The sequence below is a fragment of the Mesocricetus auratus genome, unplaced genomic scaffold (assembly GCF_017639785.1).
Source record: "Mesocricetus auratus isolate SY011 unplaced genomic scaffold, BCM_Maur_2.0 Super-Scaffold_100010, whole genome shotgun sequence".
NCBI lineage: Eukaryota > Metazoa > Chordata > Mammalia > Rodentia > Cricetidae > Mesocricetus > Mesocricetus auratus.
This window is the reverse complement of record NW_024429194.1, coordinates 82998688-83023331: the sequence shown is the minus strand read 5'-3', so window position 1 is coordinate 83023331 and position 24644 is coordinate 82998688. Positions and strand designations below refer to the sequence as shown.

General features: G+C 49.5%; 1 protein-coding gene across 1 annotated transcript; it reads left to right on the top strand.

Annotated features, from left to right (window-relative positions):
• The first annotated feature begins 1398 nt into the window (after positions 1-1398).
• Aco2 (aconitase 2) lies at positions 1399-24312 on the top strand. Its single transcript, XM_013111242.3, has 17 exons — positions 1399-1562; positions 4302-4560; positions 8505-8597; positions 12199-12357; positions 12570-12720; positions 14350-14454; positions 15583-15674; positions 16607-16712; positions 18101-18258; positions 18453-18526; positions 19191-19302; positions 20586-20708; positions 20892-21047; positions 21735-21926; positions 22914-23046; positions 23478-23599; positions 23806-24312. Exons 1-17 carry the CDS (start codon positions 1399-1401, stop codon positions 23938-23940), a joined length of 2334 nt encoding a protein of 777 aa, XP_012966696.1. The 3' UTR covers positions 23941-24312.
• Positions 24313-24644: the final 332 nt, after the last annotated feature.

Sequence of the window (24644 nt, the reverse complement as noted above, 5' to 3'; positions counted from 1 at the left end):
ATGGTGGATGGTGTCACCCCTGGGCTGGTGATCCTGGATGCTGGACAAGCCAGTAAGCAGCATGTCTCCTTGGTGTCTGCATCAATTCCTGCCTCCAGGTTCCTGCCTGAGTTTCTGCCCCGACTTCCTTCGTAATGGCAGGGGTGGGGGGGGTGTTTCAAGACAGGGTTTCTTTGTGTAGCCCTGGTTGTCCTGGAACTCACTCTACAACCAGGCTGGCCTCAAACTCACAAAGATCTGCCTGCCTGTGCCTCCCGAGTGCTGGGAATAGAAGCGTGCGCCACTACCGCCCTGCTGGTCATGTTGTTTTATGGCAGCAATAAATACCTAAGACAGACGAATTTATTCTTTCTTGGTCACCTTCTCTGTTAATGTTGTTGTCCAAAGTTTTAAATTAACTAGCATATCCTCCACTCTGTTTTTTACTGATTACTGCAGGCCTCAAATTAGAGACTTAAAACGACAGTCATTTGCCTCTCAGTTTCTGTAGTTTAGGAATTTGGAGATGGGCTCACTTAAGTAGGTGCAGTCGGGGGAGTGATATAGTTCAGTAGTAGAGTGTGCTGGCCTTGCATGCAGAAGGCCCTCAGCACTGGGCAAAAGAATGTTTTTCAAATGTTACCTGGAGTTACAATTATCTGAAGGCTTGTGTTGGAGTGGAAGCATTCCTTTGCCAGGAGGCTCACTTCCAAGGCCGTGTGGACATTGACAGGAGGCCTCTTCTCCTCTCTTAGTGGACCTCTCCCTGAACTGCTTGTCATAACATGGTGATTGTCTTCTCTCAGAGCAACCCAAGCCAGAGGCAGCCTGACAGAAGCTAGTCCTTTAATGGCCTACATTAGAAGTTACTTAGCATCACTTACCCCTTGCATAGAAGTCAAGAAGTGTACCATATGTTAAAAGGCAAGGGAGTCGAGCTACACCTTTTGAAAGGATGAGGTAGTGGCAATGCTTAGGACCGGCTTTGCTCATTCATTCTTCTATCTAGGAAATATGTATTTGATGCATGTGAGATGTGCCGGGCAGTAAGGGAGCCTTTCTCCACAGCTTAGGTGTGGATGGAGTTCTAGCTGTAGTGTGGGCATTGTTTCAGAGCTGCTTGAACTTTCACACATGGCATCCCTGAATGGTCTCCAGGGCTGATTAGATCCCCGTCTTGGCTGCTCTAGGTCTTAGCCAGTGAGGTCTCTTCTTAACGTGGTAGAATTTGACTTTGAGCCAGTGATTCTGCTATGAATCCTCCCATTTTCTCCTTTTGGGATGGTTTCTGTGGATGCTGAGTCACCCATGCCTCAGTGAGGGAACCACGTTTACAGTGACAGAACAGCTCATGACACTTGATTCCTTTTTTCACCACGTGGGCCTGTCTTTCAGATGTAGACACTTAATAACCCATTGATGGCCCTGTTTTCTTCTGTTTTGCAGAAGGCGCTGGGTGTGCGGCAGTACCATGTGGCCTCTGTCCTATGCCAACGGGCCAAGGTGGCCATGAGCCACTTTGAGCCCAATGAGTACATCCGCTATGACCTGCTAGAGAAGAACATTAACATTGTCCGCAAACGGTAAGGCTGTGGGGAGCTCGAGGTGCTGGCTGAGGGCAGCTTCCCTTTTCAGAGGCTGATGGCAGGGTCTAGTGTTCAGGAAACAAAGGTCCCTGCACAGGAAAATCTTTGCACTGGAACTTCTAGCCCTTTTCCATAAATGGCCTAGAAGGCCAGGGACAATGGTGCATGCCTGCAGCCCTGCACTTGAGAGGTGGAGGCAGAAGCACCAGACTAGAGAAGTACTTCTAAGGTTCTGAGTTTGTCAAGTGGTGAGGCCTACACTCAGTCTAGCTCTGTCTGACGTTAATGGCCCCAGCATTACTTCTAATATTATTCCTAAAATTACATTTTATTTACTGTGTGTATGCATTTGTGCACATGCTGGGCATGGTGGTGCATGCCTTTAGCGCTAGTACTCGGGAGGCAGCCAGGGCTACACAGAGAAACCTTCTTTCTAAAAACAAAACCAAAAACCAGGGTCCTAGGGACTGATGACATCAAAATGTGGGCAATACTGGCCAGACTCCCAGATATTTCTAAAGTGCAACGAGAGTAGAGAACCACTGTCCCCACCAATGCAGCAGTACAGGACCTTGTACAAATGCTTTTCTCCAGGAAACAATATTTGATTTGTTCTTGAGACTGACTATCTGACCACTGCCCAGTGGGAAGATAATGGGTTTTCCTTTCATCTTGGAGACTTGCACTCTGCTCTTCATCATGCGTGGAAGGAGAACTGGCACAGAAGTGGACTTCATGGTGACTTGACCAGAAAGTCTTGCCATTTAGAGGTTTGGTTTGGCTTTGTTTTCGAGACAGGGTTTCTCTGTATTGTTTGGAGGCTGTCCTGTAACTCGCTCTGTAGACCAGGCTGGCCTCGAACTCATAGAGATCCACCTGCCTCTGCCTCCCGAGTGCTGGGTTTAAAGATGTGAGCCACCAAAAGCCCAGCCTAGAGTTTATTTGTATTCTTTTTTTTTTTTTTTTAAGATTTATTTGTTATGAATACAGTGTTCTGCCTGCAGGTATCCATGCAGGCCAGAAGAGGGCACCAGATGTCATTATAGATGTATGTGAGCCACCATGTGGTTGCTGGGAATTGAACTCAGGACTTTTGGAAGAGCAGCCAGTCTCTTAACCTCTGAGCTATCTCTCCAGCCCCTAGGGTTTGCTATGTAGTGGGTAGGGACTGATAACACCATTAACTATCCCACAATGCACAGAACAGCCCCATAGTAGAGTCACCTGGCCCCAAGTATGCAGAGTGCTAGGGTTGAAAAACCGTGACACAGAGAAAAAGTAGAGATGAGGCTATTCTGAAAATAGTTTTATTCTAAAGAATTTTTTTATTTTACTGAGAATTTCAAACATGCATGTTATATTTTGATCAAGCATGAATGTACAGTGTCTGTGATTGTATCCATAAAACCTGAACAAGATCAAGCTAGTCTAAAGAACTTAAAGAAGGCTAGAACATTTCCAGGGGACTCATTGACACTAGGTTCAGATTCTGTTTTCAAGAACTAGGTCTCTGCCACCCAGAACAACAAAGGGACAGATAAACATAGATGACCCAGTTAGCCCTCAATCACAAGGGGATGTAATGATGAACTGTCCAAAGTTTTCTCGTTTGTCAGGCTTTAAGTCTTTTTATTACACCATATTTAGTGTGTGTGTATTCATCGTGGTCACACTGAGGTCATCCGGCTTCCAGGCAAGTACCTATACCTGCTGAACCCTAACTCACCAGCCTAGTGTCAGGCATTTGCTGAACCCTAACTCACCAGCCTAGTGTCAGGCATTTGCTTTCAAGGTCTTGGTGTGATTTTTCAGTTCTCTTGGGCCCAGAAAGAGAAGCTACGCTCCACACAGTGAGTCATTGCCAACTGCCAGCCTGGGATATGCTGCTGCAAACCGATGGCCAGCCCCTGTACCTCAGACCTAGAGAAGAGCTAGAGTTCAAGGCGTAGAGGACTGTGAGGTTAAGAGCTGGGGCCCGGCAGGCAGCAGACAAGGAAGGGTTAATAAGTTTGTTTGAAAACAAGAGAACTGTGTCAGGCATGCTGGCATGCATCTGCAAATTCCAGCAACATGTAATTCTAACACTCAAGAAGTACAGACAATAGGTGTTTATATATAATAGACTAGTGTAGTACAAAAGCAAATTTTTTTTTGTTTTGTTTTGTTTTTTGAGACAGAGTTTCTCTGTGTAACAGCCCTAGCTATCCTGGAACTTGCTCTGTAGACCAGATTGGCCTTAAACTCACAGAGATCCACTTGCCTCTGCCTCCCGAGTGCTGGGATTAAAGCCATGTGCCACCAAGGCCCAGCTGAAAAGCAAATATCATTTAAAAAAACTAGTCCTGTTATTTTATATGATGCTTGTTTATTTTGATTATTTTGTTTTAATTTTTTTTTAAAGCAGGACTTCATGTAACTCAAGCTGATCTTTAGCATGCCTTTAAGCGTATCCAAGAATGATATTGATATGATCCCTGAACCCCACCTCCCAAGTGCATCACACCCGTCCTGTCTTCTGTGATGCTGACATTCACTTGTTCTTGAAGTAAATTCCAAATCCCCACAGTAAATGACAGGTACTTCCCTCTGTCCTGGAGATGCCACAGGGAACAGCACTGATTTGTTCCTGCCCAAGTAGATCTTGGGAACCTGCATGCAGATTGTCCTATGTCTGCTTACTGCCATAAGCATGGAGAGGGAGGAGCTGCTACCAGGGTAACCTCCTTCTGCCCACAGGTTGAACCGGCCTCTGACTCTCTCAGAGAAGATTGTTTATGGACATCTGGATGACCCAGCCAACCAGGAGATCGAGCGGGGGAAGACATACTTACGTCTACGGCCTGACCGGGTGGCCATGCAGGATGCAACAGCCCAGATGGCTATGCTACAGTTCATTAGCAGTGGGCTGCCCAAGGTGGCCGTGCCATCAACTATCCACTGTGACCATCTGATTGAGGCCCAGCTAGGGGGTGAGAAAGACCTGCGCAGGGCCAAGGTGAGCCCAGCTGGTAATGGGGGCTGGTGGCTGGCTGTGGGGAAAGGGAGGTAGACTCCATGTTGCAGTCTGCTGGGATACTTCTGAGTTTTTTGGATGTTTTTGTTTTTTATATTTTATGTGCATTGGTGTTTTTGTTGTGGTTATCCCGAGACTGTAATTACAGTGAGCTACCATGTGGGTGCTAGGAATTGAACCCAGGTCCTCTGAAAGAGCAGTCAGTGCTCTTAACCACTATGCCATCTCTCCAGCCCCACTGCCGAGTTCTAATGACCTGCTTAACTCAGTCTTTTTTCATGACACTGAGGATATGAGAATGGAACTCAGAGCCTCATGTATAGTAGGCAAATACTCTACCGCTGAGCCATTCCCTGGCCCTGTTTGTTTTTATTTTTCAAGAGAGAATCTTTCTCTCTGCATAGCCTGGCTGATCTAGAACTCACTTTGTAGACCAGGCTGGCTTTGAACTTAGAGATCCTCCTGCTTCTGTCTCCCAAGTGTTGGGATTAAGGATGTGTGCCATCACTGTCCAGCTTGGTTTGACATATTTTAAGGCTTTTTAAAAATTCTTCCTAATATTAGAAATGAAATCTGGCATTGTGAAGATGTTAGAAAATAAATTGTCCTTGATCTTATTACAGAAAGCAGTCTCTCTTGTTAGAAAGTGCTGCTGCTGGGCTGGGGAGATAGCTGCAGGCTTAAGAAAGCACACAGTGTTCTTCAGAGGACCCACATCAGGCCGCTCATGACCACCTGGAACTCCAGCTCCTGGAGTATCTGTTACCTCTGGCCTCTGTTGGCACCTACATTAAAGCATACACACACTTCCATAATAATAAGGAAATAATAAGCAGGACAGTGGTGGTGCACACCTGTAATCCCAGAACTCGGGAGGCAGAGGCAGGTGGATCTATGAGTTCCAGAACAGCCTGGTCTGCAGAGTGGTTTCAGGACAGCTAGGGCTACACAGAGAAACCGTTTCAGGAAAAGAAAAAGGAAGCGCTGCAGGACTAGGTGTGCTGGTACATGAAACTGGTGTCTGGAGTCAGTTCTTCCCATCCCAGCAGCCCACTTCCGTATTTTTACCCATGTCACATGTGCCCTCTCCTCTGCTCTCCTGACCTGTGGGGATCAGCCCGGGGAAAGGATGGAGGGCCCTGTGTGTAGCAGCACTGTGAATTGAACCTCATAGCTGCGGGAGCGGCAGACTGACCTCGTTCTCACTCTAGAGATCTCATGCTAACAGTCTTCTTCCAGGCCCTTTCTTCTTTTGATGACCGTGTGTCACTGAAACTGCCGCTTGGAGCTGAATTCCTTGCCTTATTGTAAAATGTAACCCATGCTCCTTCTCCCAAGCCTCCAAGCTTATGGTTCATCTGGCCCTGTCCCTCCCAACACTGGGTCCGCCTACTCCCTGCCCCTGGCAGTGGGAGTGGGTACTCTGTGAGGGGCACTGGCGAGAGATGAGTGCTGGCAGGCCTGAGGCCCAGCTGGCACAGAGCAGAGGCATGTGATTCCAGTGCTCCAGCTACTAGGGAACCCTGAGGGGCAGCCAGCCTCCCCACTCTTGCCTTTCTCACCACCCGGGGTGTCCTAGGGCACAGTGGCTCTTTCCACTAAACTCAAAGCAAGTTCTGTCTACTGTCAGCAGCTATTAGCTGCTGAGGGGTGATCATGTTACATGTCTTTGCAGGGCCAGGAGCTGCAGACAGAGACCAGGGACCCTGGAACAAATATTTGTGGTAGAGACGTGGTTCACAGAACCATAGGTTTCAGATCTTGTCCCTTCTTGTAGTTTATTTCCTGAGCATTCGTTACATGTTAAGTGCAGTAGCAGGAACTGCTAAGTGGGAACTAGATTAGCAGGCCTGTCCCTCACAGGTCTGAGAGAACAGTTACATCAACCAGGTGGTTGCAGTGGGAAGGGGAAGTGCAGCCTCTGTCGTAGGAATGAGGTCAGACTGAGTTGTGGGAAAGGGATGGGAGCAGCTCCTTTGGGGATGGGACTGTGGACTGACACCTACATAGATTACTGGAGGAAGAAATCAAAGACAGATTGGCAAAGGCCAGGCATGGTGGAGCATGCCTGTAATTCTAGCACTTGGGAGGTGGATGTGGGGGTCAGGAGTTCAAGACCATCCCCAGCTACACAGTAAGTTTGAGGCCAGCTTGGGCTTCGTGAACCCTTGACCCTGTCTCACACCGCCCTCCCACCTAAATAAATAAATAGATAAACACAAGTGAGTGAGTACAAAGGGGCCTAAGACGTGAAGAAACAGGAAATTTAGAGCATGAAGGGGGGAAGACAGTGGGATGAGGCAGGCAGGGCCTTGAGGACTGTGGAAAAGGTTGTTTCTACCATCCTGGAGTCTGTTTGCTGCTGCCCTAACAGGCCACTACAGATAAGGGAAATTGTGTACTATAGAAGAGGTAGAAGGATGGAAAGTCTGGGGCATCTGGTAGGAACCTTTGTGCTGTGGTGAGGTGGAAGTATAGGCAAATGTGGTTGATCAGGGGAAAATCAGACAGGACTTACTTAGCCTTTTAGCAGGAATGCACTCCACAATAATAGCATTAACACATTCTTGAGGCAAAGACTCCTAAAGGTCCTACTTAACACTGAGTATTGGAGAGACATGCAGATTTAGAAGGCAGGGGCCGGGGGATGTGGTCAGTTCTGCATGTATTTATAGTCTTTGGCCCAAGACAGAGGGTGATCTGTTTAGAGTTACACAGTCAGAGCAGTGATGCTGTTTCAGCATTGCTTTTGGGACACCCTCACACAAACATACAAATGCCCTGGGTCCCAATTTCGCAAGTGACTGGTTTGTGATAGACACAGCCAATATGTTGATTATTAACTAGAAAGGGATAGCTCATCTGGGCAGTGGTGGCACACGCCTTTAGTCCCAGCACTTGGAAGTCCAGAAGAGGAAGAGGAGGAGGAGGAAGGCAGAGAAAGGGATAGCTCTGGTAACACAACTTGTCTGCCATTCTTTTATTTGGGGATCAAGTGGACTCTCAGAAGGACACACTGACTGGCAGGAGTTTAAATCAAGTTGTTTCAGGGTGTTTCTCAAGGGTGGGGCCTGTCCCTCCTTTTCAACACTAGAGTCTACTGTGGCACTGTTCCTTTTGACCCTGGTCAGTCTCTCTTGTCTGTGGACATGCCTCATCAGATAAAGTTTGCCCTCACAGCTGTGCTGTGGAGCTTCCCTGCCTCCAGGACACTGCCTTCAAATGACAGGTTAAGGGAACAGTGGGTCCCATCCTTTCGTCTGGGGCCTCTCAAACCTATTACTGAGTACTGAGCGCCTTTTATGTGCTGGCACCGGCTCAGTGCTCACAGGAGGACAGGTACACCCTTCAGAGGCAGCAGCCTTGGGTTCTCAGGGTCCTCCAGGTCTCACCTGAGCCTCTGGTTTTCCATCTCTAAGTGGATTTGACAACAGTCTTGTTCCTAAGTGGGTTGCGGGGCTGCTTAGCTTGATGTTACTTGTATTTGGTAAGAGTTCACTGAGATTCCAGACAGGTACCCACAGCTCAGTGACGCAAAGCCAGGCATGCACGTGGTCCTTTCTCTTGGTAGTCCCCCTCACTCTCTCCACCCTCATAACTGATGCCATACATGACACACCCCTTCTCTGTTGGCCCTGGCCCAGACTCAGGTTTCAGAGGAGCCTTTGTCAGCTATGCCACAGCTTCTACGAGGCAACTGAGGCACAGAGCAGGGCAGGTGTCATGGGAGTGGAGCCGCCTGTCCGTGGGCCTGCCAGCTGAAACTGCAGGCCAGCAGCCAAGCCCTCTGCAATTATCTTTAGAAGCCCTACAAGAGAAGACTTGTACTCGGGTTGCCAGCATGTCAGCCCCATGGGTGAGGGAGTGTGGAGTGTGAGGTCATCCCAGATCAAACTAATGCTCTGGTTATTGATTTGTTTTAATAGGACATAAACCAGGAAGTGTATAATTTCTTGGCAACTGCAGGTGCCAAGTATGGCGTGGGCTTCTGGAGGCCTGGATCTGGAATCATCCACCAGGTAATACACGGCTTAGCCTGTCTTTGCAAGGCCCCAGTCTAGGTTTCACTCTACTAGACAGCCCGTTCCAGGCCTGCTGGGACTTGAGTCTTAGGAGAGCCGAGCAGGAGTGCTGGTGGCCCTGCAGCTATAGGTATGTAGCTGCAGTTTCCAGGAACATTAAGTGCTTCAGGGCATGCTTGGAGGAGGGCTAGAGGTTAGATATGTTGGTTCACACCTGTAGTTCAAGTGCAGTTCTTTATATGGTGTTGGGGAATCCCAAATGGACTTCTGAGCTTCATTCACTTATACAAGTGTTAAGTCCAGTTGTGTAGGTAGCTTATCCAGGGGATGTGAAGCCCTTTCTTGATTTCCATAGGCACGAGGTGTTCACATGGTGTGTAGATATACATGCAAACAAAATGTTCATATATATAAATAAATAAATCTAAAAGAATTTTTAAAAATAATTACAATTATTTGTGGTTCTGGGGTATTGAATCCAAGGTCCTATAAATGCAAGGCAAGTACTATATCAATTGAGCTGTTTCCAACAAAGAAAAATTGGTGTGTGTATGTTTCAGAGAGATACTGCTTTCTTTCCATCAAGAGGGCTGCTGAGGGCTAGCCTGGTGTATGTTCATTAAGTTCCCATCCCCTGCATTTCCAAGGTGACTCTTCTCTTTACCTCCATCCCAGGCCTTGCTGCCTGCTCCTTGCAGAGGAGTTGAGTCAGGCTGTCATCTGACTCTGCTCAGGCCCCTGGCTCTGCCTAACTTTAAGACCAGAGCCAAGAATCGATTACTGCACTGCCCTTTAGGACAGGGCTGCCAGGGTGACGGGGCTGCCGTGTTACACCGCCTGCAAGGCCAGAGTGTCTCTCTGCAATAGGGCATGAAGGCATATGGACTCACTCTCATTGGCCTTTTGTTATAGAGTGCACCCCAATCCAGGTATCCGTCATTCCATTTTAGCTCAAAGGCCTAGGCAGCTCTTAAACCAAAGTTTGGGGCTGTGAGTGGTAGCTACTCACATCTGCCCTTGGCCTCCTGCTAAGCATTCAGCATGATTCTTTTTTTTTCTTTTCTTTTTTTTAAAGTAGTTTTTTTTTATCTGAAAGTTTTTTTTAAAGATTTATTTATTTATTATGAATGCAACACCCTGTCTGCAGGCCAGGAGAGGGCACCAGATCTCATTACGGATGGTTGTGAGCCACCATGTGGTTCCTGGGAATTGAGCTCAGGACCTCTGGAAGAGCAGTTGGTGCTCTTAACCGCTGAGCCATCTCTCCAGCCCCCTCTTTTTTTTTTTTTTTAAGATTTATGTATTTGTTATGTATACAGTGTTCTGTCTGCATGTATGCCTTCAGGCCAGAAGAGGGCACCATATCTCATTACAGATGGATATGAGCCATCATGTGATTACTGGGAATTGAACTCGGGACCTCTGGAACACCAGCTAGTGTTCTTAACATCTGAACCATCTCTCCAGTCCCTCAGCATAATTCTTAAAACATACCATTTCCGGGGCTGGAGAGATGGCTCAGAGGTTAAGAGCACTGACTGCTCTTCCAGAGGTCATGAGTTCGATTCCCAGCAACCACATGGTGGCTCACAACCATCTGTAATGAGATCTGGTGCCCTCTGCTGGTGTGTAGACGTACATGGGGGCAGGGTGTTGTGTTCGTAATAAATAAATAAATCTTTAAAAAAAAAAACATACCATTTCCAGGAACTATGTTTTAGTCATGTTCTGTTGCTGTGAAGAGACACCATGACCAAGGCAACTATGATAAGAGAAAACATTTAGCTGGGGTCTTGTTTATAGTCTCAGAGGTTTAGTCCATTGTCACCATGACGAGGAGCATGGCAGCATTCAGGCAGATGCTGGAGCAGTAGTTGAGAACGACATCCTGATCCGTAGGCAGAGATGGAGGCTCTGGGCTTGGCATGGATTTTCAAAATCTCAGAGCCCACACCCAGTGACACACTTCTCCAAGAAGACCACACCTCCAAATCCTTTCAATCTTTTCAAATAAGGCCACTCCCTGGTGACTAGCATTTGAATATATGAGCCTGTGGGGGCCATTCTTATTTACGTGTGTGCCGTGTGGGTTTGCTTTTCTGCCCCTCATTGTCAAGCTGCCGTTGTCAGCTTTCATTCAAGCAGAGCCCCAGCCTTGTCCCCAATGACCTGGCAGACCCTGCTTTGGCTTTGTAAAGGCCTCGGCACCTTAGCTTCCTAACTCACCTGTTCACCTCCCCCTCCTGCCCGACCCTGCTGAATTCAGGCTCTGGATGAGCCTCTGTGGGCCCCTTTGAATTATGTCCCCAGCATGTGCCCAGTGCTTTCTTCACTGTGTCCTGTGCTCTGAGGATGGGACCAGGGGAGTATAGATTTGGTCCTTGGTGTTTGTATGTGTTATGTACATCTCTGGTTGAATTTCTAATGTCATGTTCTAGATGTTAGTCTGGCCTAAAACACACTTCTCTGCTGGGTGTGATGGCGCATGCCTGTAATTCTATTCCACCCTAGGGAGCTGAGGGAAGAGGACCCCAAGTTCAGAACCAGCTGAGCTATACAGCAGGACCTGCCTGAGCTGTATAGAGGATCCTGTCTCATAGCAAATAGACATAAAAATACACTTCATGACCCTCGCTCCATTTTTTTCAATATTCATAGATAGGTGAATCTGTCACAGCTGATTCTTGTGATGCTAGATATTGCCTACACTAGACAATTTACCACCAGAGACTGAAGGTGCCATAGTCCATTGGTCTGCAGTAACCTCTCCTCCTGGATGTTAACTACATGTGTGGCTACACTACGCTCACCACCATGAAGTCTGTGTATCTCACCTTCATGAATCTAACTTTTCCAACCTTGTGGAGCTTTAGGGATTGCTACTCTCAAATCTTTGCATATGGCTGAGACAGGGAAGGGCAGGGAAACAAATACTGGCCTGCTCCTCCCATATAGATGGAAAAGGTGTCAGCCCTTCCAGCCCTTTTCGTTTCGAAGGGATGACAGTCCTTCATGCCATGCTAAAGTACATCATGGACACCTCACCCCATGGGGAGACCTGGGTTTCTGTGATGTCCCAGGGACTCTGCCCACCTTCGGTGCCTATAGTTCCTAGAGCCTCTCACATCTGGTCACCTTTGTCCTTCCTGGTGTCCATGAATGGGCTCATTTCACCAGGCAGACGAGCAGAAACCCAGGTGAAGGCTCTTGCTGCAAAGTAATCAAAGGCTGCCTCTCCCAGCTGCATGACATGATCTCATTCAGTCATCACGGGGAGAGTCTGTCGGGAGCTTTCTTCAGCACACTAGTCTAGGCCTGCCAGTCTGTGTGGTTCTTCCCTGACCTGTGTGTTTTTATTACTGTAAATGAGGAGACTGAGGCACAGGGAGGCATTTACAGGCCCAAGTCACACAGAGCTGTTCATGAGCCCAGGTCACCTGGCCATATAGGAGCAGCTTAAATTAAGTGAGACTGCCCCCTACCTGGGCATGGTTGGGTGGTCTGGTGTCACTGGGGGCAGCTCTATAGATCCTTTTTGTGTCCCATTTCCATTCGGTGCTAAAGGCTTTTAACCTTAATGTCTTTGATTACTTTTCAGATCATTCTAGAAAACTATGCATACCCTGGAGTTCTTCTGATTGGCACTGACTCCCACACCCCCAATGGTGGTGGCCTAGGAGGCATCTGCATTGGAGTAGGGGGTGCTGATGCTGTGGATGTCATGGCTGGGATCCCCTGGGAGCTGAAGTGTCCCAAGGTGAGGGCTAAGGAAAGACTTGCTCTGGTCTGGCCAGAAGAGACGCTGGTGGGGGAGTGTGGGTCCCAAATGGCTGGGCCAGGCTGGATTCTCTTTTGTGGTGAGTAGGGCTGATGAAGAAAAGTGGGAATGTGAGCTCCCGTCCTTGATTCCTCACTGGAACACGATTATGTGGTGCATTGGGCCTGTAACTGCCTTGCCCACTGTTTCAGGTCATCGGCGTGAAGCTGACAGGCTCCCTCTCTGGTTGGACCTCCCCCAAAGATGTGATCCTGAAAGTGGCAGGGATCCTGACGGTGAAAGGTGGCACAGGTGCCATTGTGGAATACCATGGGCCTGGTGTCGACTCCATCTCCTGCACTGGTGAGGATGACAGTCCCACACAGTGTCCCTAACTCTAGCCTTCCCTTGAGGCCGTCCAGGCAGTGTGTGGGCTGAGAACAGTGTGGGTGGAGACAGCCTGCTGCTCCGATGGAACAACTCACAACCACTGTAAGGGGACGGTGACTTCCTTGTGGCTACTCAAGAGTTAGGAGCCACACCGGTTTTAGCTTCTACTGCTGGGGCCTGCCCAAGAATTGTACGGAACTATCTTGGGTGACCGATAAAAATTCCAGAGACCCTGGAGTAGCCTGCAGAATTATTATACCCTATAGGTAACAAGTGTTCACTCTTGCTGCTCTAACACAGCCCAGCTGTGAAGTTGCTAACAGGCCCTGATAGAAGCCAAGATATCTCTGAGCCACACCATGGCTACAGATGCTCTGGTCCAAATAGTGGTGCCATTCCATTCCAATTCCATTCTCTCCCCCCCCCCATGGAATCTCACTTTCTTGCTCAAGCTGGCCTTAAACTCCTTGAGCTCAATGTTGTGTGTCTCCCAAACAGCTAGGTGGTGGAGAATATTATTTTAAGGTGTGTGACTTTTGTTTATGCTGCGTTTGTTTAACTCTGTGAGGCTGTGTTACTGTGCCTGTCTAAAACACCTGGTGGACCTAATAAAGAGCTGAATGGCCAATGGTGAGGCAGGAGCCAGGATAGGACGGGCTGGCAGGCAGAGAGGATAAATGGGAGACATGAGGAAGGAGGACGTCAGGGGCCAGCCACTCAGCCAGCCATGGAGTAAGAGGGAAAGTAAGATATACAGAAATAGGAAAGATAAAAGCCCAGAGGCAAAAGGTAGTCGGGATAACTTAAGAAAAGCTGATAAGAAACAAACCAAGCTCCGGGCGTTGGTGGCGCACGCCTTTAATCCTAGCACTCGGGAGGCAGAGGCAGGCCAATCTCTGTAAGTTCGAGACCAGCCTGGACTACCAAGCGAGTTCCAGGACAGCCTCCAAAGCCACAGAGAAACCCTGTCTCGAAAAATCAAAAAAAAAAAGAAAAATGTTACCTGTCCAGACAGATAAGAAAAAAAGAAAGAAAGAAAAAAGAAACAAACCAAGCTAAGGCCAGGCACTCATAACTAAGAATGGCCCTCCTTGTGTGACATACTAGTGGCCCCTCAAAAAGCCAAAAGAGCAAGAACATGTACTATAGCTAGTGCTGCTGGTGCATGCTCTGTTTATTCCATTCTTATCGCTCATACTCAGAAAAATACCTATGTAGCACCATGGTGCAGCTGAAAGAGGGCAGAACACCAGACAGACAGACCTAGGCTTCAGTCAGGCATTAATTTGTTTATGATGATCTTGAACCACTCTAAGCAAGGTAGACACAGTAATTTCTAGGCAATGGCTGGGCATATCCAGCTTCAGTACACAATGGCCATGTGCTCTGCTGAACAGAAAAGCCAGACTCTGAGTTAGAATTGTACTTGTGAGGCTGAAGGCTTTGAGAGTGAGTACCTGTGGCCACTAGGTGGCCTTGTAGGTCAGGAAGAGATGCAGCTCCTTACCTGAAGAGCTTTGTGACTGGCCCTGCCCTTGCAGACACTGGGGCCCACTCCCAGCTGCCCAGCAGCCTCATGCCTTGGGCTCTGTTTCTCCACAGGCATGGCAACCATCTGCAACATGGGTGCAGAAATTGGGGCTACCACATCCGTGTTCCCATACAACCACAGGATGAAGAAGTACCTGAGCAAGACAGGCCGAGCAGGTGAGTTCATAGGGCTGAGTGGTGTGAACGTGCAGTCCTGTGGTACTCCTATCCTGAGGACTTGAGTCCTTAGCCTGATGTCACTAGGCTGACTCCATGTAGATGCACAAAATCCCACAGATTGATGACAAGCTAGGTGTGTGTGTGACTGCTTCTGATTATGGTGTCTGTACTTCTCTTCAGCTTCTGGAAGGGCCTGGCACCCAAATTAAATATCCCTGCCACAGGTTATCCATGTATGTGAGTTTCACAGGGAAAGGGCTGAATTCTGGTCCTTTCTGGCCTAGGCCCCCAGTGTCCCCTACAGGAAGTGCTGGAAGTGACACTGGTCTCTTCTGTATAACTGTTCCTGACTGGCAAGGCTTCCCAGCTTCCCCCAGCAGCTTTGCTGGGCTAGTTCCATTTCTGTGAAGCTCAAAGAAGGAAATGAAGGGCTGGAACCTGGGAAGGGAGGGGAGTGTGGATGAATCGGTAGAAGCAGCAGGTTAGGGTCCTGGGAAGCTGGGAGCCCTGAGTCCTACCTGGAATACCCATTACTCCTTTCTCCACCTAGTGACTTGTTAAAAAGGCTGAACGGGAGGACTCAGCGGTTAAGAACACTGGCTACTCTTCTAAAAGACCTGGTTTAAGTCCTCACAACTGTTTGTAACTCCTTTTCAGAGGACCCAAAATATCCCATGGCAAAACATTAACACACATTTTTTAAAAAATTCTGCTTATCACAGGTGGGTAGTGGCACATGCCTTTAATTCCAACACTCAGGAGGCAGAGGCAGGTGGATCTCTGAGTTTGAGGCCAGGCTGATCTACATAGAGAGTTCCAGGACAGCCAGGGCTACACAGAGAAGCCCTATCCCAGAGGGGGGAAAAAAAAGTCTGTTCCTTACTTCCTGTGTGGTGGAGTATGCTTGTAACTCTAGTACTCCATTTTCCATATCCTGCCTCACGATGTCTCCACATTGTTGGTTCACTGACAGCCTCTGCAAGAGGCTGACTTCCTGGTGGGCGGGGACTGCATCCTGTGGATTTGTCTCTATTGGCGTAGTTACTGCCTGGAGCCTGCTGTTTGGTATCTGGGTCAGATGTAAAATAAAGCCTCAAAACCAATTTCCTCCCTTGTTGATTCCAGACATTGCTAATCTAGCTGAAGAATTCAAGGATCACCTAGTGCCTGACCCTGGCTGCCAGTATGACCAAGTGATTGAAATTAACCTCAGTGAGGTGAGGAAGGGACTAGGGCTTGGGGGTGGGACTTTTAATTTTTTGGCACTGGGGGATAAGGGTGGGTCCTACTAGAATTATACCTTAGTTCCTAGGGTATAAGCCAAGCAGGAATGGGGGATAGACAGACAGGAGCAGATGGCATATAGCTATAGAGAGAGCAAGTCTGACCTAAGTGCCCATTTGCCAACCTCCAATTTAGTGGAGGCCAGGAATTTGCCCTGGGAGCTCATGTTGCTTTGAGTCCATGAGGCACACGCAGTGGGTTGCATCCTGAGCCCTACAGAAAGGCCTCTAGAGCAACAGAAGCCAGGCTGTGTGAAGTTCAGGGCCAGCTTTGGCTCTATGGACCTGTGTAAGCTGATCTGCTTCTATAGGTCTCAGTTCACCAGGTGTGAAACCCAAGGTGGGTGTGAGCTAAATGGGCTAATTCCTGTAGTAACAGTCTGGCGTATTGATGGCCGTGTGCCAGGCACTCTGCTGGGCATGTCACGTTGTTAGTCCTGTCACATGAAAAGCATCTGGGCATGGTCCGTCTGTCACAAGTTCCAGCTGAACCCAGAGCTCCCAAGTTGTAGACAAGCACACTAGCAGAGGTCCCTGTCCTCAGCCTTCTTTTTATTGCAGGCCTCATCACCAGACCCAGCTCTTCAAAAGCAGTGTAGTTTGGGAGGTAATGGGCTTGGGAGGCAGATGGCCCGACTTGTGACCTGGAGTGGGTCATTTCAGTCTGACCTGTGTGTACCGTGTGGAGATAAGGACAGCCCGATAGGCTTGGGAATTCCAGATGCTCTGTGTGACCTGTCTTCTATGACAAAGTTCGGACCAGGAGAAGAGGAGCCTTTCCTTCTATAGACACGTGGGGATCTGTGAAGCAAGTACATCCTCACTCAATTTCTTTTGGCCTCTCTGCTCCTTGCCCCTCTTTTCAGCTAAAGCCGCATATTAATGGACCTTTTACCCCTGACTTGGCTCACCCAGTAGCAGAAGTGGGCACTGTGGCAGAGAAGGAAGGTTGGCCTCTGGACATCAGAGTGGGTGAGTTCCTTCCACCATATCAGGTTAATAGGTGTCTAGGCCAGCAGCTCTGCCCGGAGCTTCCTGGGGCAGGCCCTTTCTGCAGTAGGTCTATGAGTATTCAATATTACCTCTGCTTGGTATGGAAAGAATACATATTTATTGTAGTATAGTGAATATTCACAAGGAGAGTCTTTTTTTTTTAACCAGAAAAAGGTTCTTTGAGAATGTTGCTGTGTTGTCGAGTATATCTTTATATAAGTGTACTTCCGTACAAACACAAACCAGTCAGGAAGCTGTTTGCACGCTTTCCGTGTGCAGATGCGCTGGCATGCTGCTGTTATCTGCACAGCCTGGCTCTGCACTCACAAGGCCTTGGTCTGCATTCTGGCTCTACTTAATAGCTTGTGCTCTCAGCAAGGTTCTTCCTTCCACACAAACCAAAGAGGAAACCAGCTCACTGTCATCAGACGACCATCTGAAGGCGTCACTCTGCAGAAGAGGGGGTGCTCAGAGTTGCCAGAACAGCACTGTTACACTGGGCTCCCAAATAAACATAAAAATCATTGCAGTGTAAACATGCCTATGCCACCTGCTAATACACATTCTCACTTAAGAGAAATTTCAGAAAGCAAGCCTGGTTCATCATCCATAAGCAGGCCCTTTGTATCCCTGGCTATCCTGGAACTGTGCGTATAGACCACAGTGGCCTCAAACTCACAGAGATCCTCCTACCTCTGCCTCCTGAGTGCTGATATTAAAGGCATGCCAGCTGTGACCGATTTAACAAAAAATTTAAAATCTTTTGTTGCTGTCATAAAACAAGCAGGCCAGACAATGGGGGTACATGCCTTTGATCCCAGTGTTGGGGAGGCAGAGGCAAGTGGATCTGGCACTTGCTCTGTAGATCAGGCTGGCCTCGAACTCAGAGATCTGCCTGCCTCTGCCTCCCTAGTGCTGGAATTAAAGGCATGCACAACCAACACCCAACTTTTTTGAATTGGGGTTTCTCTGTATAGTTCTGCTCGCCCTGGAACTCACTCGTAGACCAGGCTGGCCTTGAACTCAAGAGATTCGCCTGCCTCTGTGTCCTCAGTGCTGGGATTAAAAGCAGTTTGCTGCCACACCCCTACTCCATCCCCACTCTGGACCTTTGGGGTTTTATGGATACTTATACTTGTGTATGAAATCGGTATGGAAGTGGATTTACTATTACCTATGTTCATTGTCAGTGAATGTTAGTGACTGGGTTGTGAATACCTTTCTTTATTGTTGATACTTACGTTGCTTCCAACATGTCTACTAGAAATAATCTCTGTGCCAGATCAGTGGGTGAACTCTGTCCAGGTCAGATGGAGACTTCCGGTCACAATCTCCTGATTTTGACTTTACCACCCACAATATACCAGGTTTGATTGGGAGCTGCACCAATTCAAGCTATGAGGACATGGGACGGTCAGCAGCTGTGGCCAAGCAGGCACTGGCCCATGGACTCAAGTGCAAGTCCCAGTTCACCATCACACCAGGCTCTGAGCAGATCCGCGCCACCATTGAGCGGGATGGCTATGTAAGTGTCTGCCCGTGCCTGCCCCTGGCTTCCCGCCATGCATGCCTGCAGATACGTGCTTCGGGACAGGACAAACCATGGCCTGGGCTGAGGCAATGCAGGCACAGCTTTCTGTCTCCAGACTGCTGCCTCACCCCTTGCCTTCAGCATTGTGCCTGGACCTGACAGTTTCTTGTCCGCTTTGTCCTCTGCAGGCACAGATCCTGAGGGAGGTCGGTGGCATTGTTTTGGCCAATGCCTGTGGCCCTTGCATTGGTCAGTGGGACAGGTAAGCAGAGCACCCCTGAGAAGTCAGCCTCTGTCTCCTTGGGTTTAGAGTTCTAGAAGAAATGGTGGGAAGATTCCAGCCCAGGGCCTCTGCTTCCAGGAATTGCTACACGTTAGAATTCCTTGTCAGAGCCGGTGATGGTGACAGACACCTCTAATCCCAGCACTTGGGAAGCACAGGCAGGTGGACCTCAGTGAGTCTGGTATGAAAGTAGATTTGCGAGTTTCAGACAGCCAGGACTGTTACACAGAGAAACTGTCTTGAAAAACAAACAAAAAAGACGTCCTTGTCAGACATACACGGGCACCCAGATTAGAAAGAGCCCTACAGAGGCCCTGAGCAGCCAGAGGCTAAAGCCCTGGCAGGCAGGAGAAGCTGACAAGGCTGCATCCTAGCAGGCAAGCCAGTGGCTGTGATGGAGCTGCCCAGTTGAGGACAGGCCTCAGGCTGGACTGTGCCCCCTTCCTCAGTCTAGATGAAACCCACTGATCTGGAGGTTGTTCCCTGTGCCATGTGTCCCTCAGAGAAAATGATGCTCTCAGGGCCTTGTTCCCCTCCTGTCATGAGCTAGGTAATGCCCCGTAAGAACCCAGACCACATGGCCTCTGAACGCCCCGTGTGACAAGGTTAAATATTTCTAATGCTGTCTCCTCTGTTCTGACAGGAAAGACATCAAGAAGGGGGAGAAGAATACAATCGTCACTTCCTACAACAGGAACTTCACAGGCCGCAATGACGCAAATCCCGAGACCCATGCCTTTGTCACATCCCCAGAGGTGAGACTACATGGCCAGGCAGAGGCTGAAACTACATTGGGGGGCCTGTTCCTGGTGGGTCAGGGGAAAGTTGGGGAGATGGGCTGCTAGGGTTATTATAGACAGTCCCAGATAATATAAAATGACAGTCTCCTGTGAGTCCTTTCCCAGCAGCAATCACTGCTAATGTGAATTACCCAGGGGGAAGCCATGAGCCGTGGCCTGGCATCCATCAAACAGTGCTGACTCGGGTCTCCCTCAGCTCTTGGGCCTCGGCCATTTAGCATGGTTAGTTGATATGAGTATGGACTGTGGCATTTCACTGCCTGAGACACGTCCTTGGTGTCCAAGCTATATGAGCTTGGTCACCTCATGTGATATCCTCCAGGGCCATATAACTTGTATGTGAAGTGCTTGCTTGCAGGTCTCTCCCTACCCTCTACTCCCAATTCCTCTTCTCTTCCTTTTGAGTGACTGTCTCTGGGTCACTTTCTGCATTCCTTAAAAACGTGCCTTTGTTGTTACTCTGGACATTAGGCACTAAGAGAGTGTCCCACCTCAGCTATCACTAGCACAGGGCCAATCTCTTGACTTTACTGAGTGTTCCAGAAGCTCTCATATTGCTAATTGAGGAAATGGTTCTCTGCTTTTCCTTTGCTGCCAAGCAAGAATATTTCCAGCACTAAAGCATTTGTGTACTTGGCCTCCTCGCACGTGTCCAGGACACCTGCAGAAGCCAGGAAAATGCCATAATGCTGGCCTGGCCTGGCCCTAGCAGCCATTGTAGAGGCTGAGTGGCCCTTGTGGGTTCTTGAGTAACTTTGCAGGCCTGGTGGCTCTTGGTCCAAAAGACAGCCCTGCAGCTCTGGCTTCAGAAGAGGGTTCTGGAAGAGGAAGATGGCCCAGTTGATGATGTTCTTGCAGCACAAGTGTGGGGATCTGAGTTTGATTCCCAGCACACACATTAAAATACCCCTGGGTCAGCTGGGCAGTGGTGGCGCACACCTTTAATCCCAGCACTCGGGAGGGCAGAGGCAGGCAGATCTCTGTGAGTTTGAGACCAGCCTGGTCTACAACAGCTAGTTCCAGGACAGCCTCCAAAGCCACAGAGAGCCTGTCCCGAAAAAAAAATTTTTTTAAAAAGAAAAAAGAGCAGCCTGGTCTACAGAGCAAGTTCCAGGACAGCCTCCAAAGCCACAGAGAAACCCTGTCTCGAAAAACCAAAAAAGAAAAAAGAGGGGGGGCCTGGGTAGATAGGTGTGGGTGGCTGATGCTAACTAGCAAACTGGCCTCCTGCATTTCAGATTGTCACAGCCCTAGCCATTGCGGGAAGCCTGAAGTTCAACCCAGAGACCGACTTCTTGACAGGCAAGGACGGCAAGAAGTTCAAGCTGGAGGCTCCGGATGCAGATGAGCTTCCTCGATCAGTAAGCAGATGCTTCTCCCACCATTTTGTATGATCAGCCACCACACACCTGCCTTGGCCTAGCTGCTTGGGCTCATGTGAGGTGTGGTGACACTGAGAACAAGTGAGGTTTGGGGCACAGGGAAGCTTGTGATCTATGGGGATTAAGGACTCAGTGCCCAGTGTGTCTCCATCCCTCCTGTAGGACTTTGACCCAGGGCAGGACACCTACCAGCACCCCCCCAAGGACAGCAGTGGGCAGCGGGTAGACGTGAGCCCTACCAGCCAGCGCCTGCAGCTCTTGGAGCCTTTTGACAAGTGGGACGGCAAAGATCTGGAGGATCTGCAAATCCTCATCAAGGTTGGCACAAGCACTAGGCATAGCTGGGGACCCTCTGAGAACAGGATGGGAAGCTTCAAGGAGGACTCACCGCAGCCTGTGGTTCCCCTTCTCCATGGCTGTGGGCTGGGCAGCTACTGTCTGGCCTCAGCCATCTGGTATGAATGCATCACATGAGTCAGCTCAGGTCTGGATTGGCAAGACTCCCACAGCATTCCTATGGGTCATTACTGGATAGACTGTTGGGAGCTCGGCCTTTCTAGTGTGGTCACGGGCCTCAGACTCGTGTCAGACAATAATTTATGGGCTTACTAAGGGGTGTCCAGGCATGCCTGTGACATAGCCAGTACTTAGGTCATGTGAGCCAGGAACACAGACTTGTCTCCTAGCTTCTAGCATGGAGTCACTCATCTTAGCTGAATAAGCAAACAGCTGCATCTGTCCTCCATGTCTAGCCTGTCCTGTGAGAGAGTATCTGTCATGGAGACAGCGTAGCTGGGGCTTTGGAGGGTGTGAGTGATAGCCTTGCCTTGAAACAGGTGGGCATGAGGAACACCAGGACTCGCTCCATAGACTACAGCTCCAAGGCTAGATATAACCCTCATCTCCCCTCCTTGTGCTGGTCACTGCTGCCTGTCTCTAGGCTTCTCCCTTCCTCCACTCCCCACTGGCCCAACATGGCCTGACCCCTCTGTTCACCCACCCAAGGTCAAAGGGAAGTGCACCACCGACCACATTTCTGCTGCTGGTCCCTGGCTCAAGTTCCGTGGACATCTGGACAACATCTCTAATAACCTGCTCATCGGTGCCATCAACATTGAAAACGGCAAGGCCAACTCCGTGCGCAATGCTGTCACCCAGGAGTTTGGCCCTGTGCCTGACACTGCTCGATACTACAAGGTAGGCCACCACTGTTGGGCATAACCATGTCAGCAGCTGCACTCCTGCAGGCTTGAGGGAAGGGCGGGGCATGCCTAGAGAACATGGCTACCTCGGTACCCAGGAGACCCTGCCCTGGAGTCAGAGATAGGACACAGCAGGTGTGTGGTCCCAGGCCTAAGGAGGTTGAAGGAAACCTTATAAATCGCTGCTGTAGGAATCCAGCTGGAAAGTGCAGCTCAAAGAGCCACAGGTCTCACACAGACCAAGCAGCGAGGGACTGAGCCATGGTCCCACCTGGTTTCGTGTCTCTATGCAGCCTTGGCAGTCCTGGAACTAGCTCTGTGGACAAGGGTGGCCTTGAACTGAGAAATTGTCCTACCTCTTGCCTCATTGGTGCTGGGAGTAAAGGTGTGGGCCAGCACTGCCCCAAACGATCTTTGTGTGATGGGTTTTGCACCATGTGCGTGTCTGGTACCCAGAGGCTAGAAGAGGGTATCATGTCCTCCCTTAGAATTGGAGCTACCATGTGGGAACTGAGACTAGAACCTTGGTCCCTGGAAGAGCCAGAAGCACTCTTTACTGTGGAGCGGTCTCTCCAGCTCTTTCCACTTCTTGAATGGTTGCATGATCTAGGGTACTGGTGAAGGTCATCTGGCACCTCATGGTGGCTAACTGGGACAGTGCACATGGTTAAGGAACTGTAGTCTCCTCAGGCCCATACCATGGACCCAGCACCTAAGTAGCCTTCCGTGCCAGGAAGCCCAATGAGTCTCTTGCTCCCACTGTAGTCATGGTTTCCCCAACCCAGGGCTCCACCCACCTTGCCTCTGCCTGCTCTATGCAGGCTAGCTGCTTTCTTGTCCATTGCAGGTAGACAGGCAGACACAACCTGCCTGCTCCCTTGGGGCCTTCTCTGCCCCAATTCACCTGCTCATGGGCAACAGGGAAGGAATTGCCTCCCCCACGTTGACTCACAAGCCTCACTTTGTTTCCATTACCTGACAGAAACATGGCATCAGATGGGTGGTGATTGGAGACGAAAACTATGGTGAAGGCTCGAGCCGGGAACATGCAGCACTGGAGCCTCGCCACCTTGGGGGCCGGGCCATCATCACTAAGAGCTTTGCCAGGATCCATGGTGAGCTAGAGCCCTAAATGCTACTCCTCACTCAAGGCCCTAGGTCACCTGCTCTGTCAGTTACCAGCTTGGGCCTAGAGTCCATGCTCCCATATTCCACAGAGCCTGGCTCCACCTACCCAGTGCCAGGTTGGCATTGCCCCAGTCTGATGCCCATAGCCTCTCAGCAACACTGGTCTTAGTTCTAAGCTTGTCAGTTGAAATTCAAGGCATGTGGCATCTGCACTGATGCAAACCTGTTTGGAGTGCTGCTGGGGAAAGGAGTCAGTGGGACCCGGCAAACCTCGGCACTATAGTCACTGCCTGTTTATCCCCAGGACTTGTGGGCAGGGGACTTGGTCTATCTCCCAACTGTTTCAGGGGATACTCCTGGGCTAGTAAAGGTCCCTGGGCAGAGGAACCACACTTTTGACTTCATGTATGTCTTCCAGAAACCAATCTAAAGAAGCAGGGCTTGTTGCCCCTCACCTTTGCTGACCCCTCCGACTACAACAAGATCCATCCAGTGGACAAACTGACCATTCAGGGCCTCAAGGACTTTGCCCCGGGCAAGGTTAGGGGGTTAGGAAGGAGGGTGCAGACCAGGGATCTCTTGGGTGGGGTTGGGCAGTCACTCGCTCCTATGTATACACCAAGCTACATTTACAGCTCTGGTGAGTCCATGCTCCAGCTGAAGGAACCAAGTCCTGCCCTGCTGAGGAAACCTAACCCAGGCCTGGCCTCCCCCACTTCCCACCCACACCCGTGTTTCCTTTGCAGCCTCTGAAATGCATCATCAAGCACCCGAACGGGACCCAGGAAACCATCCTCCTGAACCACACCTTCAACGAGACTCAGATCGAATGGTTCCGTGCAGGCAGTGCCCTAAACAGGATGAAGGAGCTGCAGCAATAAGGAAGGCTGGCTGTCGTGTCCCACTGGACCATGCTGGGTGTCAGAAGTACAGGTCCATGTGCAGCCTCAGAGCCAGAGCTGGTCTGTCCAGCATGGCCGCCTGCTCTAAGATGACAACCAGACCTGCTTCCTGCTCTCCCTAGTCTCAGACCACTGAGTGATCCACCGTGGAGGGCACTTGAGATTATGTCCCAGCCCCTGCCTTCCTTTTCAGTTTGGTTCTTCTTCAACAGCCCGTGCACCTGTATTTATTTTTAATGACAGCACTCCCTCTAAAAAAGTTTTCATAATGCCTGATCATTTCACTGGTGGCTGAAGGATTTTAGAGAATCTTTTGTTCTAACAAGAAAAAAAAAATCCAATTGACTGTTCTGTTTGAGAGTGGTTGGTGTCTATTTATCTGCTTGCATTCAAGGAGGATAGTGTGTGTGGGGGAGTGTGGTTGGTTTTTCGAGACAGGGTTTCTCTGTGGCTTTGGAGGCTATCCTGGAACTAGCTCTTGTAGATCAGTCTGGCCTCAAACTCACAGAGATCCTCCTGCCTCTGCCTCCCGAGTGCTGGGATTACGCCAGGGTCAGCAGAGGCCACATCAGGCCTGGGTCACGGCAACAAAGAGGGGATCAGTAACAGAAACCACTTCTCCACCCCCTCCTGCCTGCCCATGCTCCTGCAGTAGGCTAGAGCTTCGTCCTTTGTTCCCTTGA

Excerpts from the sequence above, each read along its gene's own strand:
- Aco2 (XM_013111242.3), top strand. The coding sequence starts at position 1,399 with ATGGCCCTGTTTTCTTCTGTTTTGCAGAAGGCGCTGGGTGTGCGGCAG. Across the intron at positions 14,455-15,582 it reads GAGCAAGACAGGCCGAGCAG|ACATTGCTAATCTAGCTGAA; the intron begins GTGAGTTCATAG and ends TGTTGATTCCAG. Across the intron at positions 21,927-22,913 it reads ACACTGCTCGATACTACAAG|AAACATGGCATCAGATGGGT; the intron begins GTAGGCCACCAC and ends ATTACCTGACAG.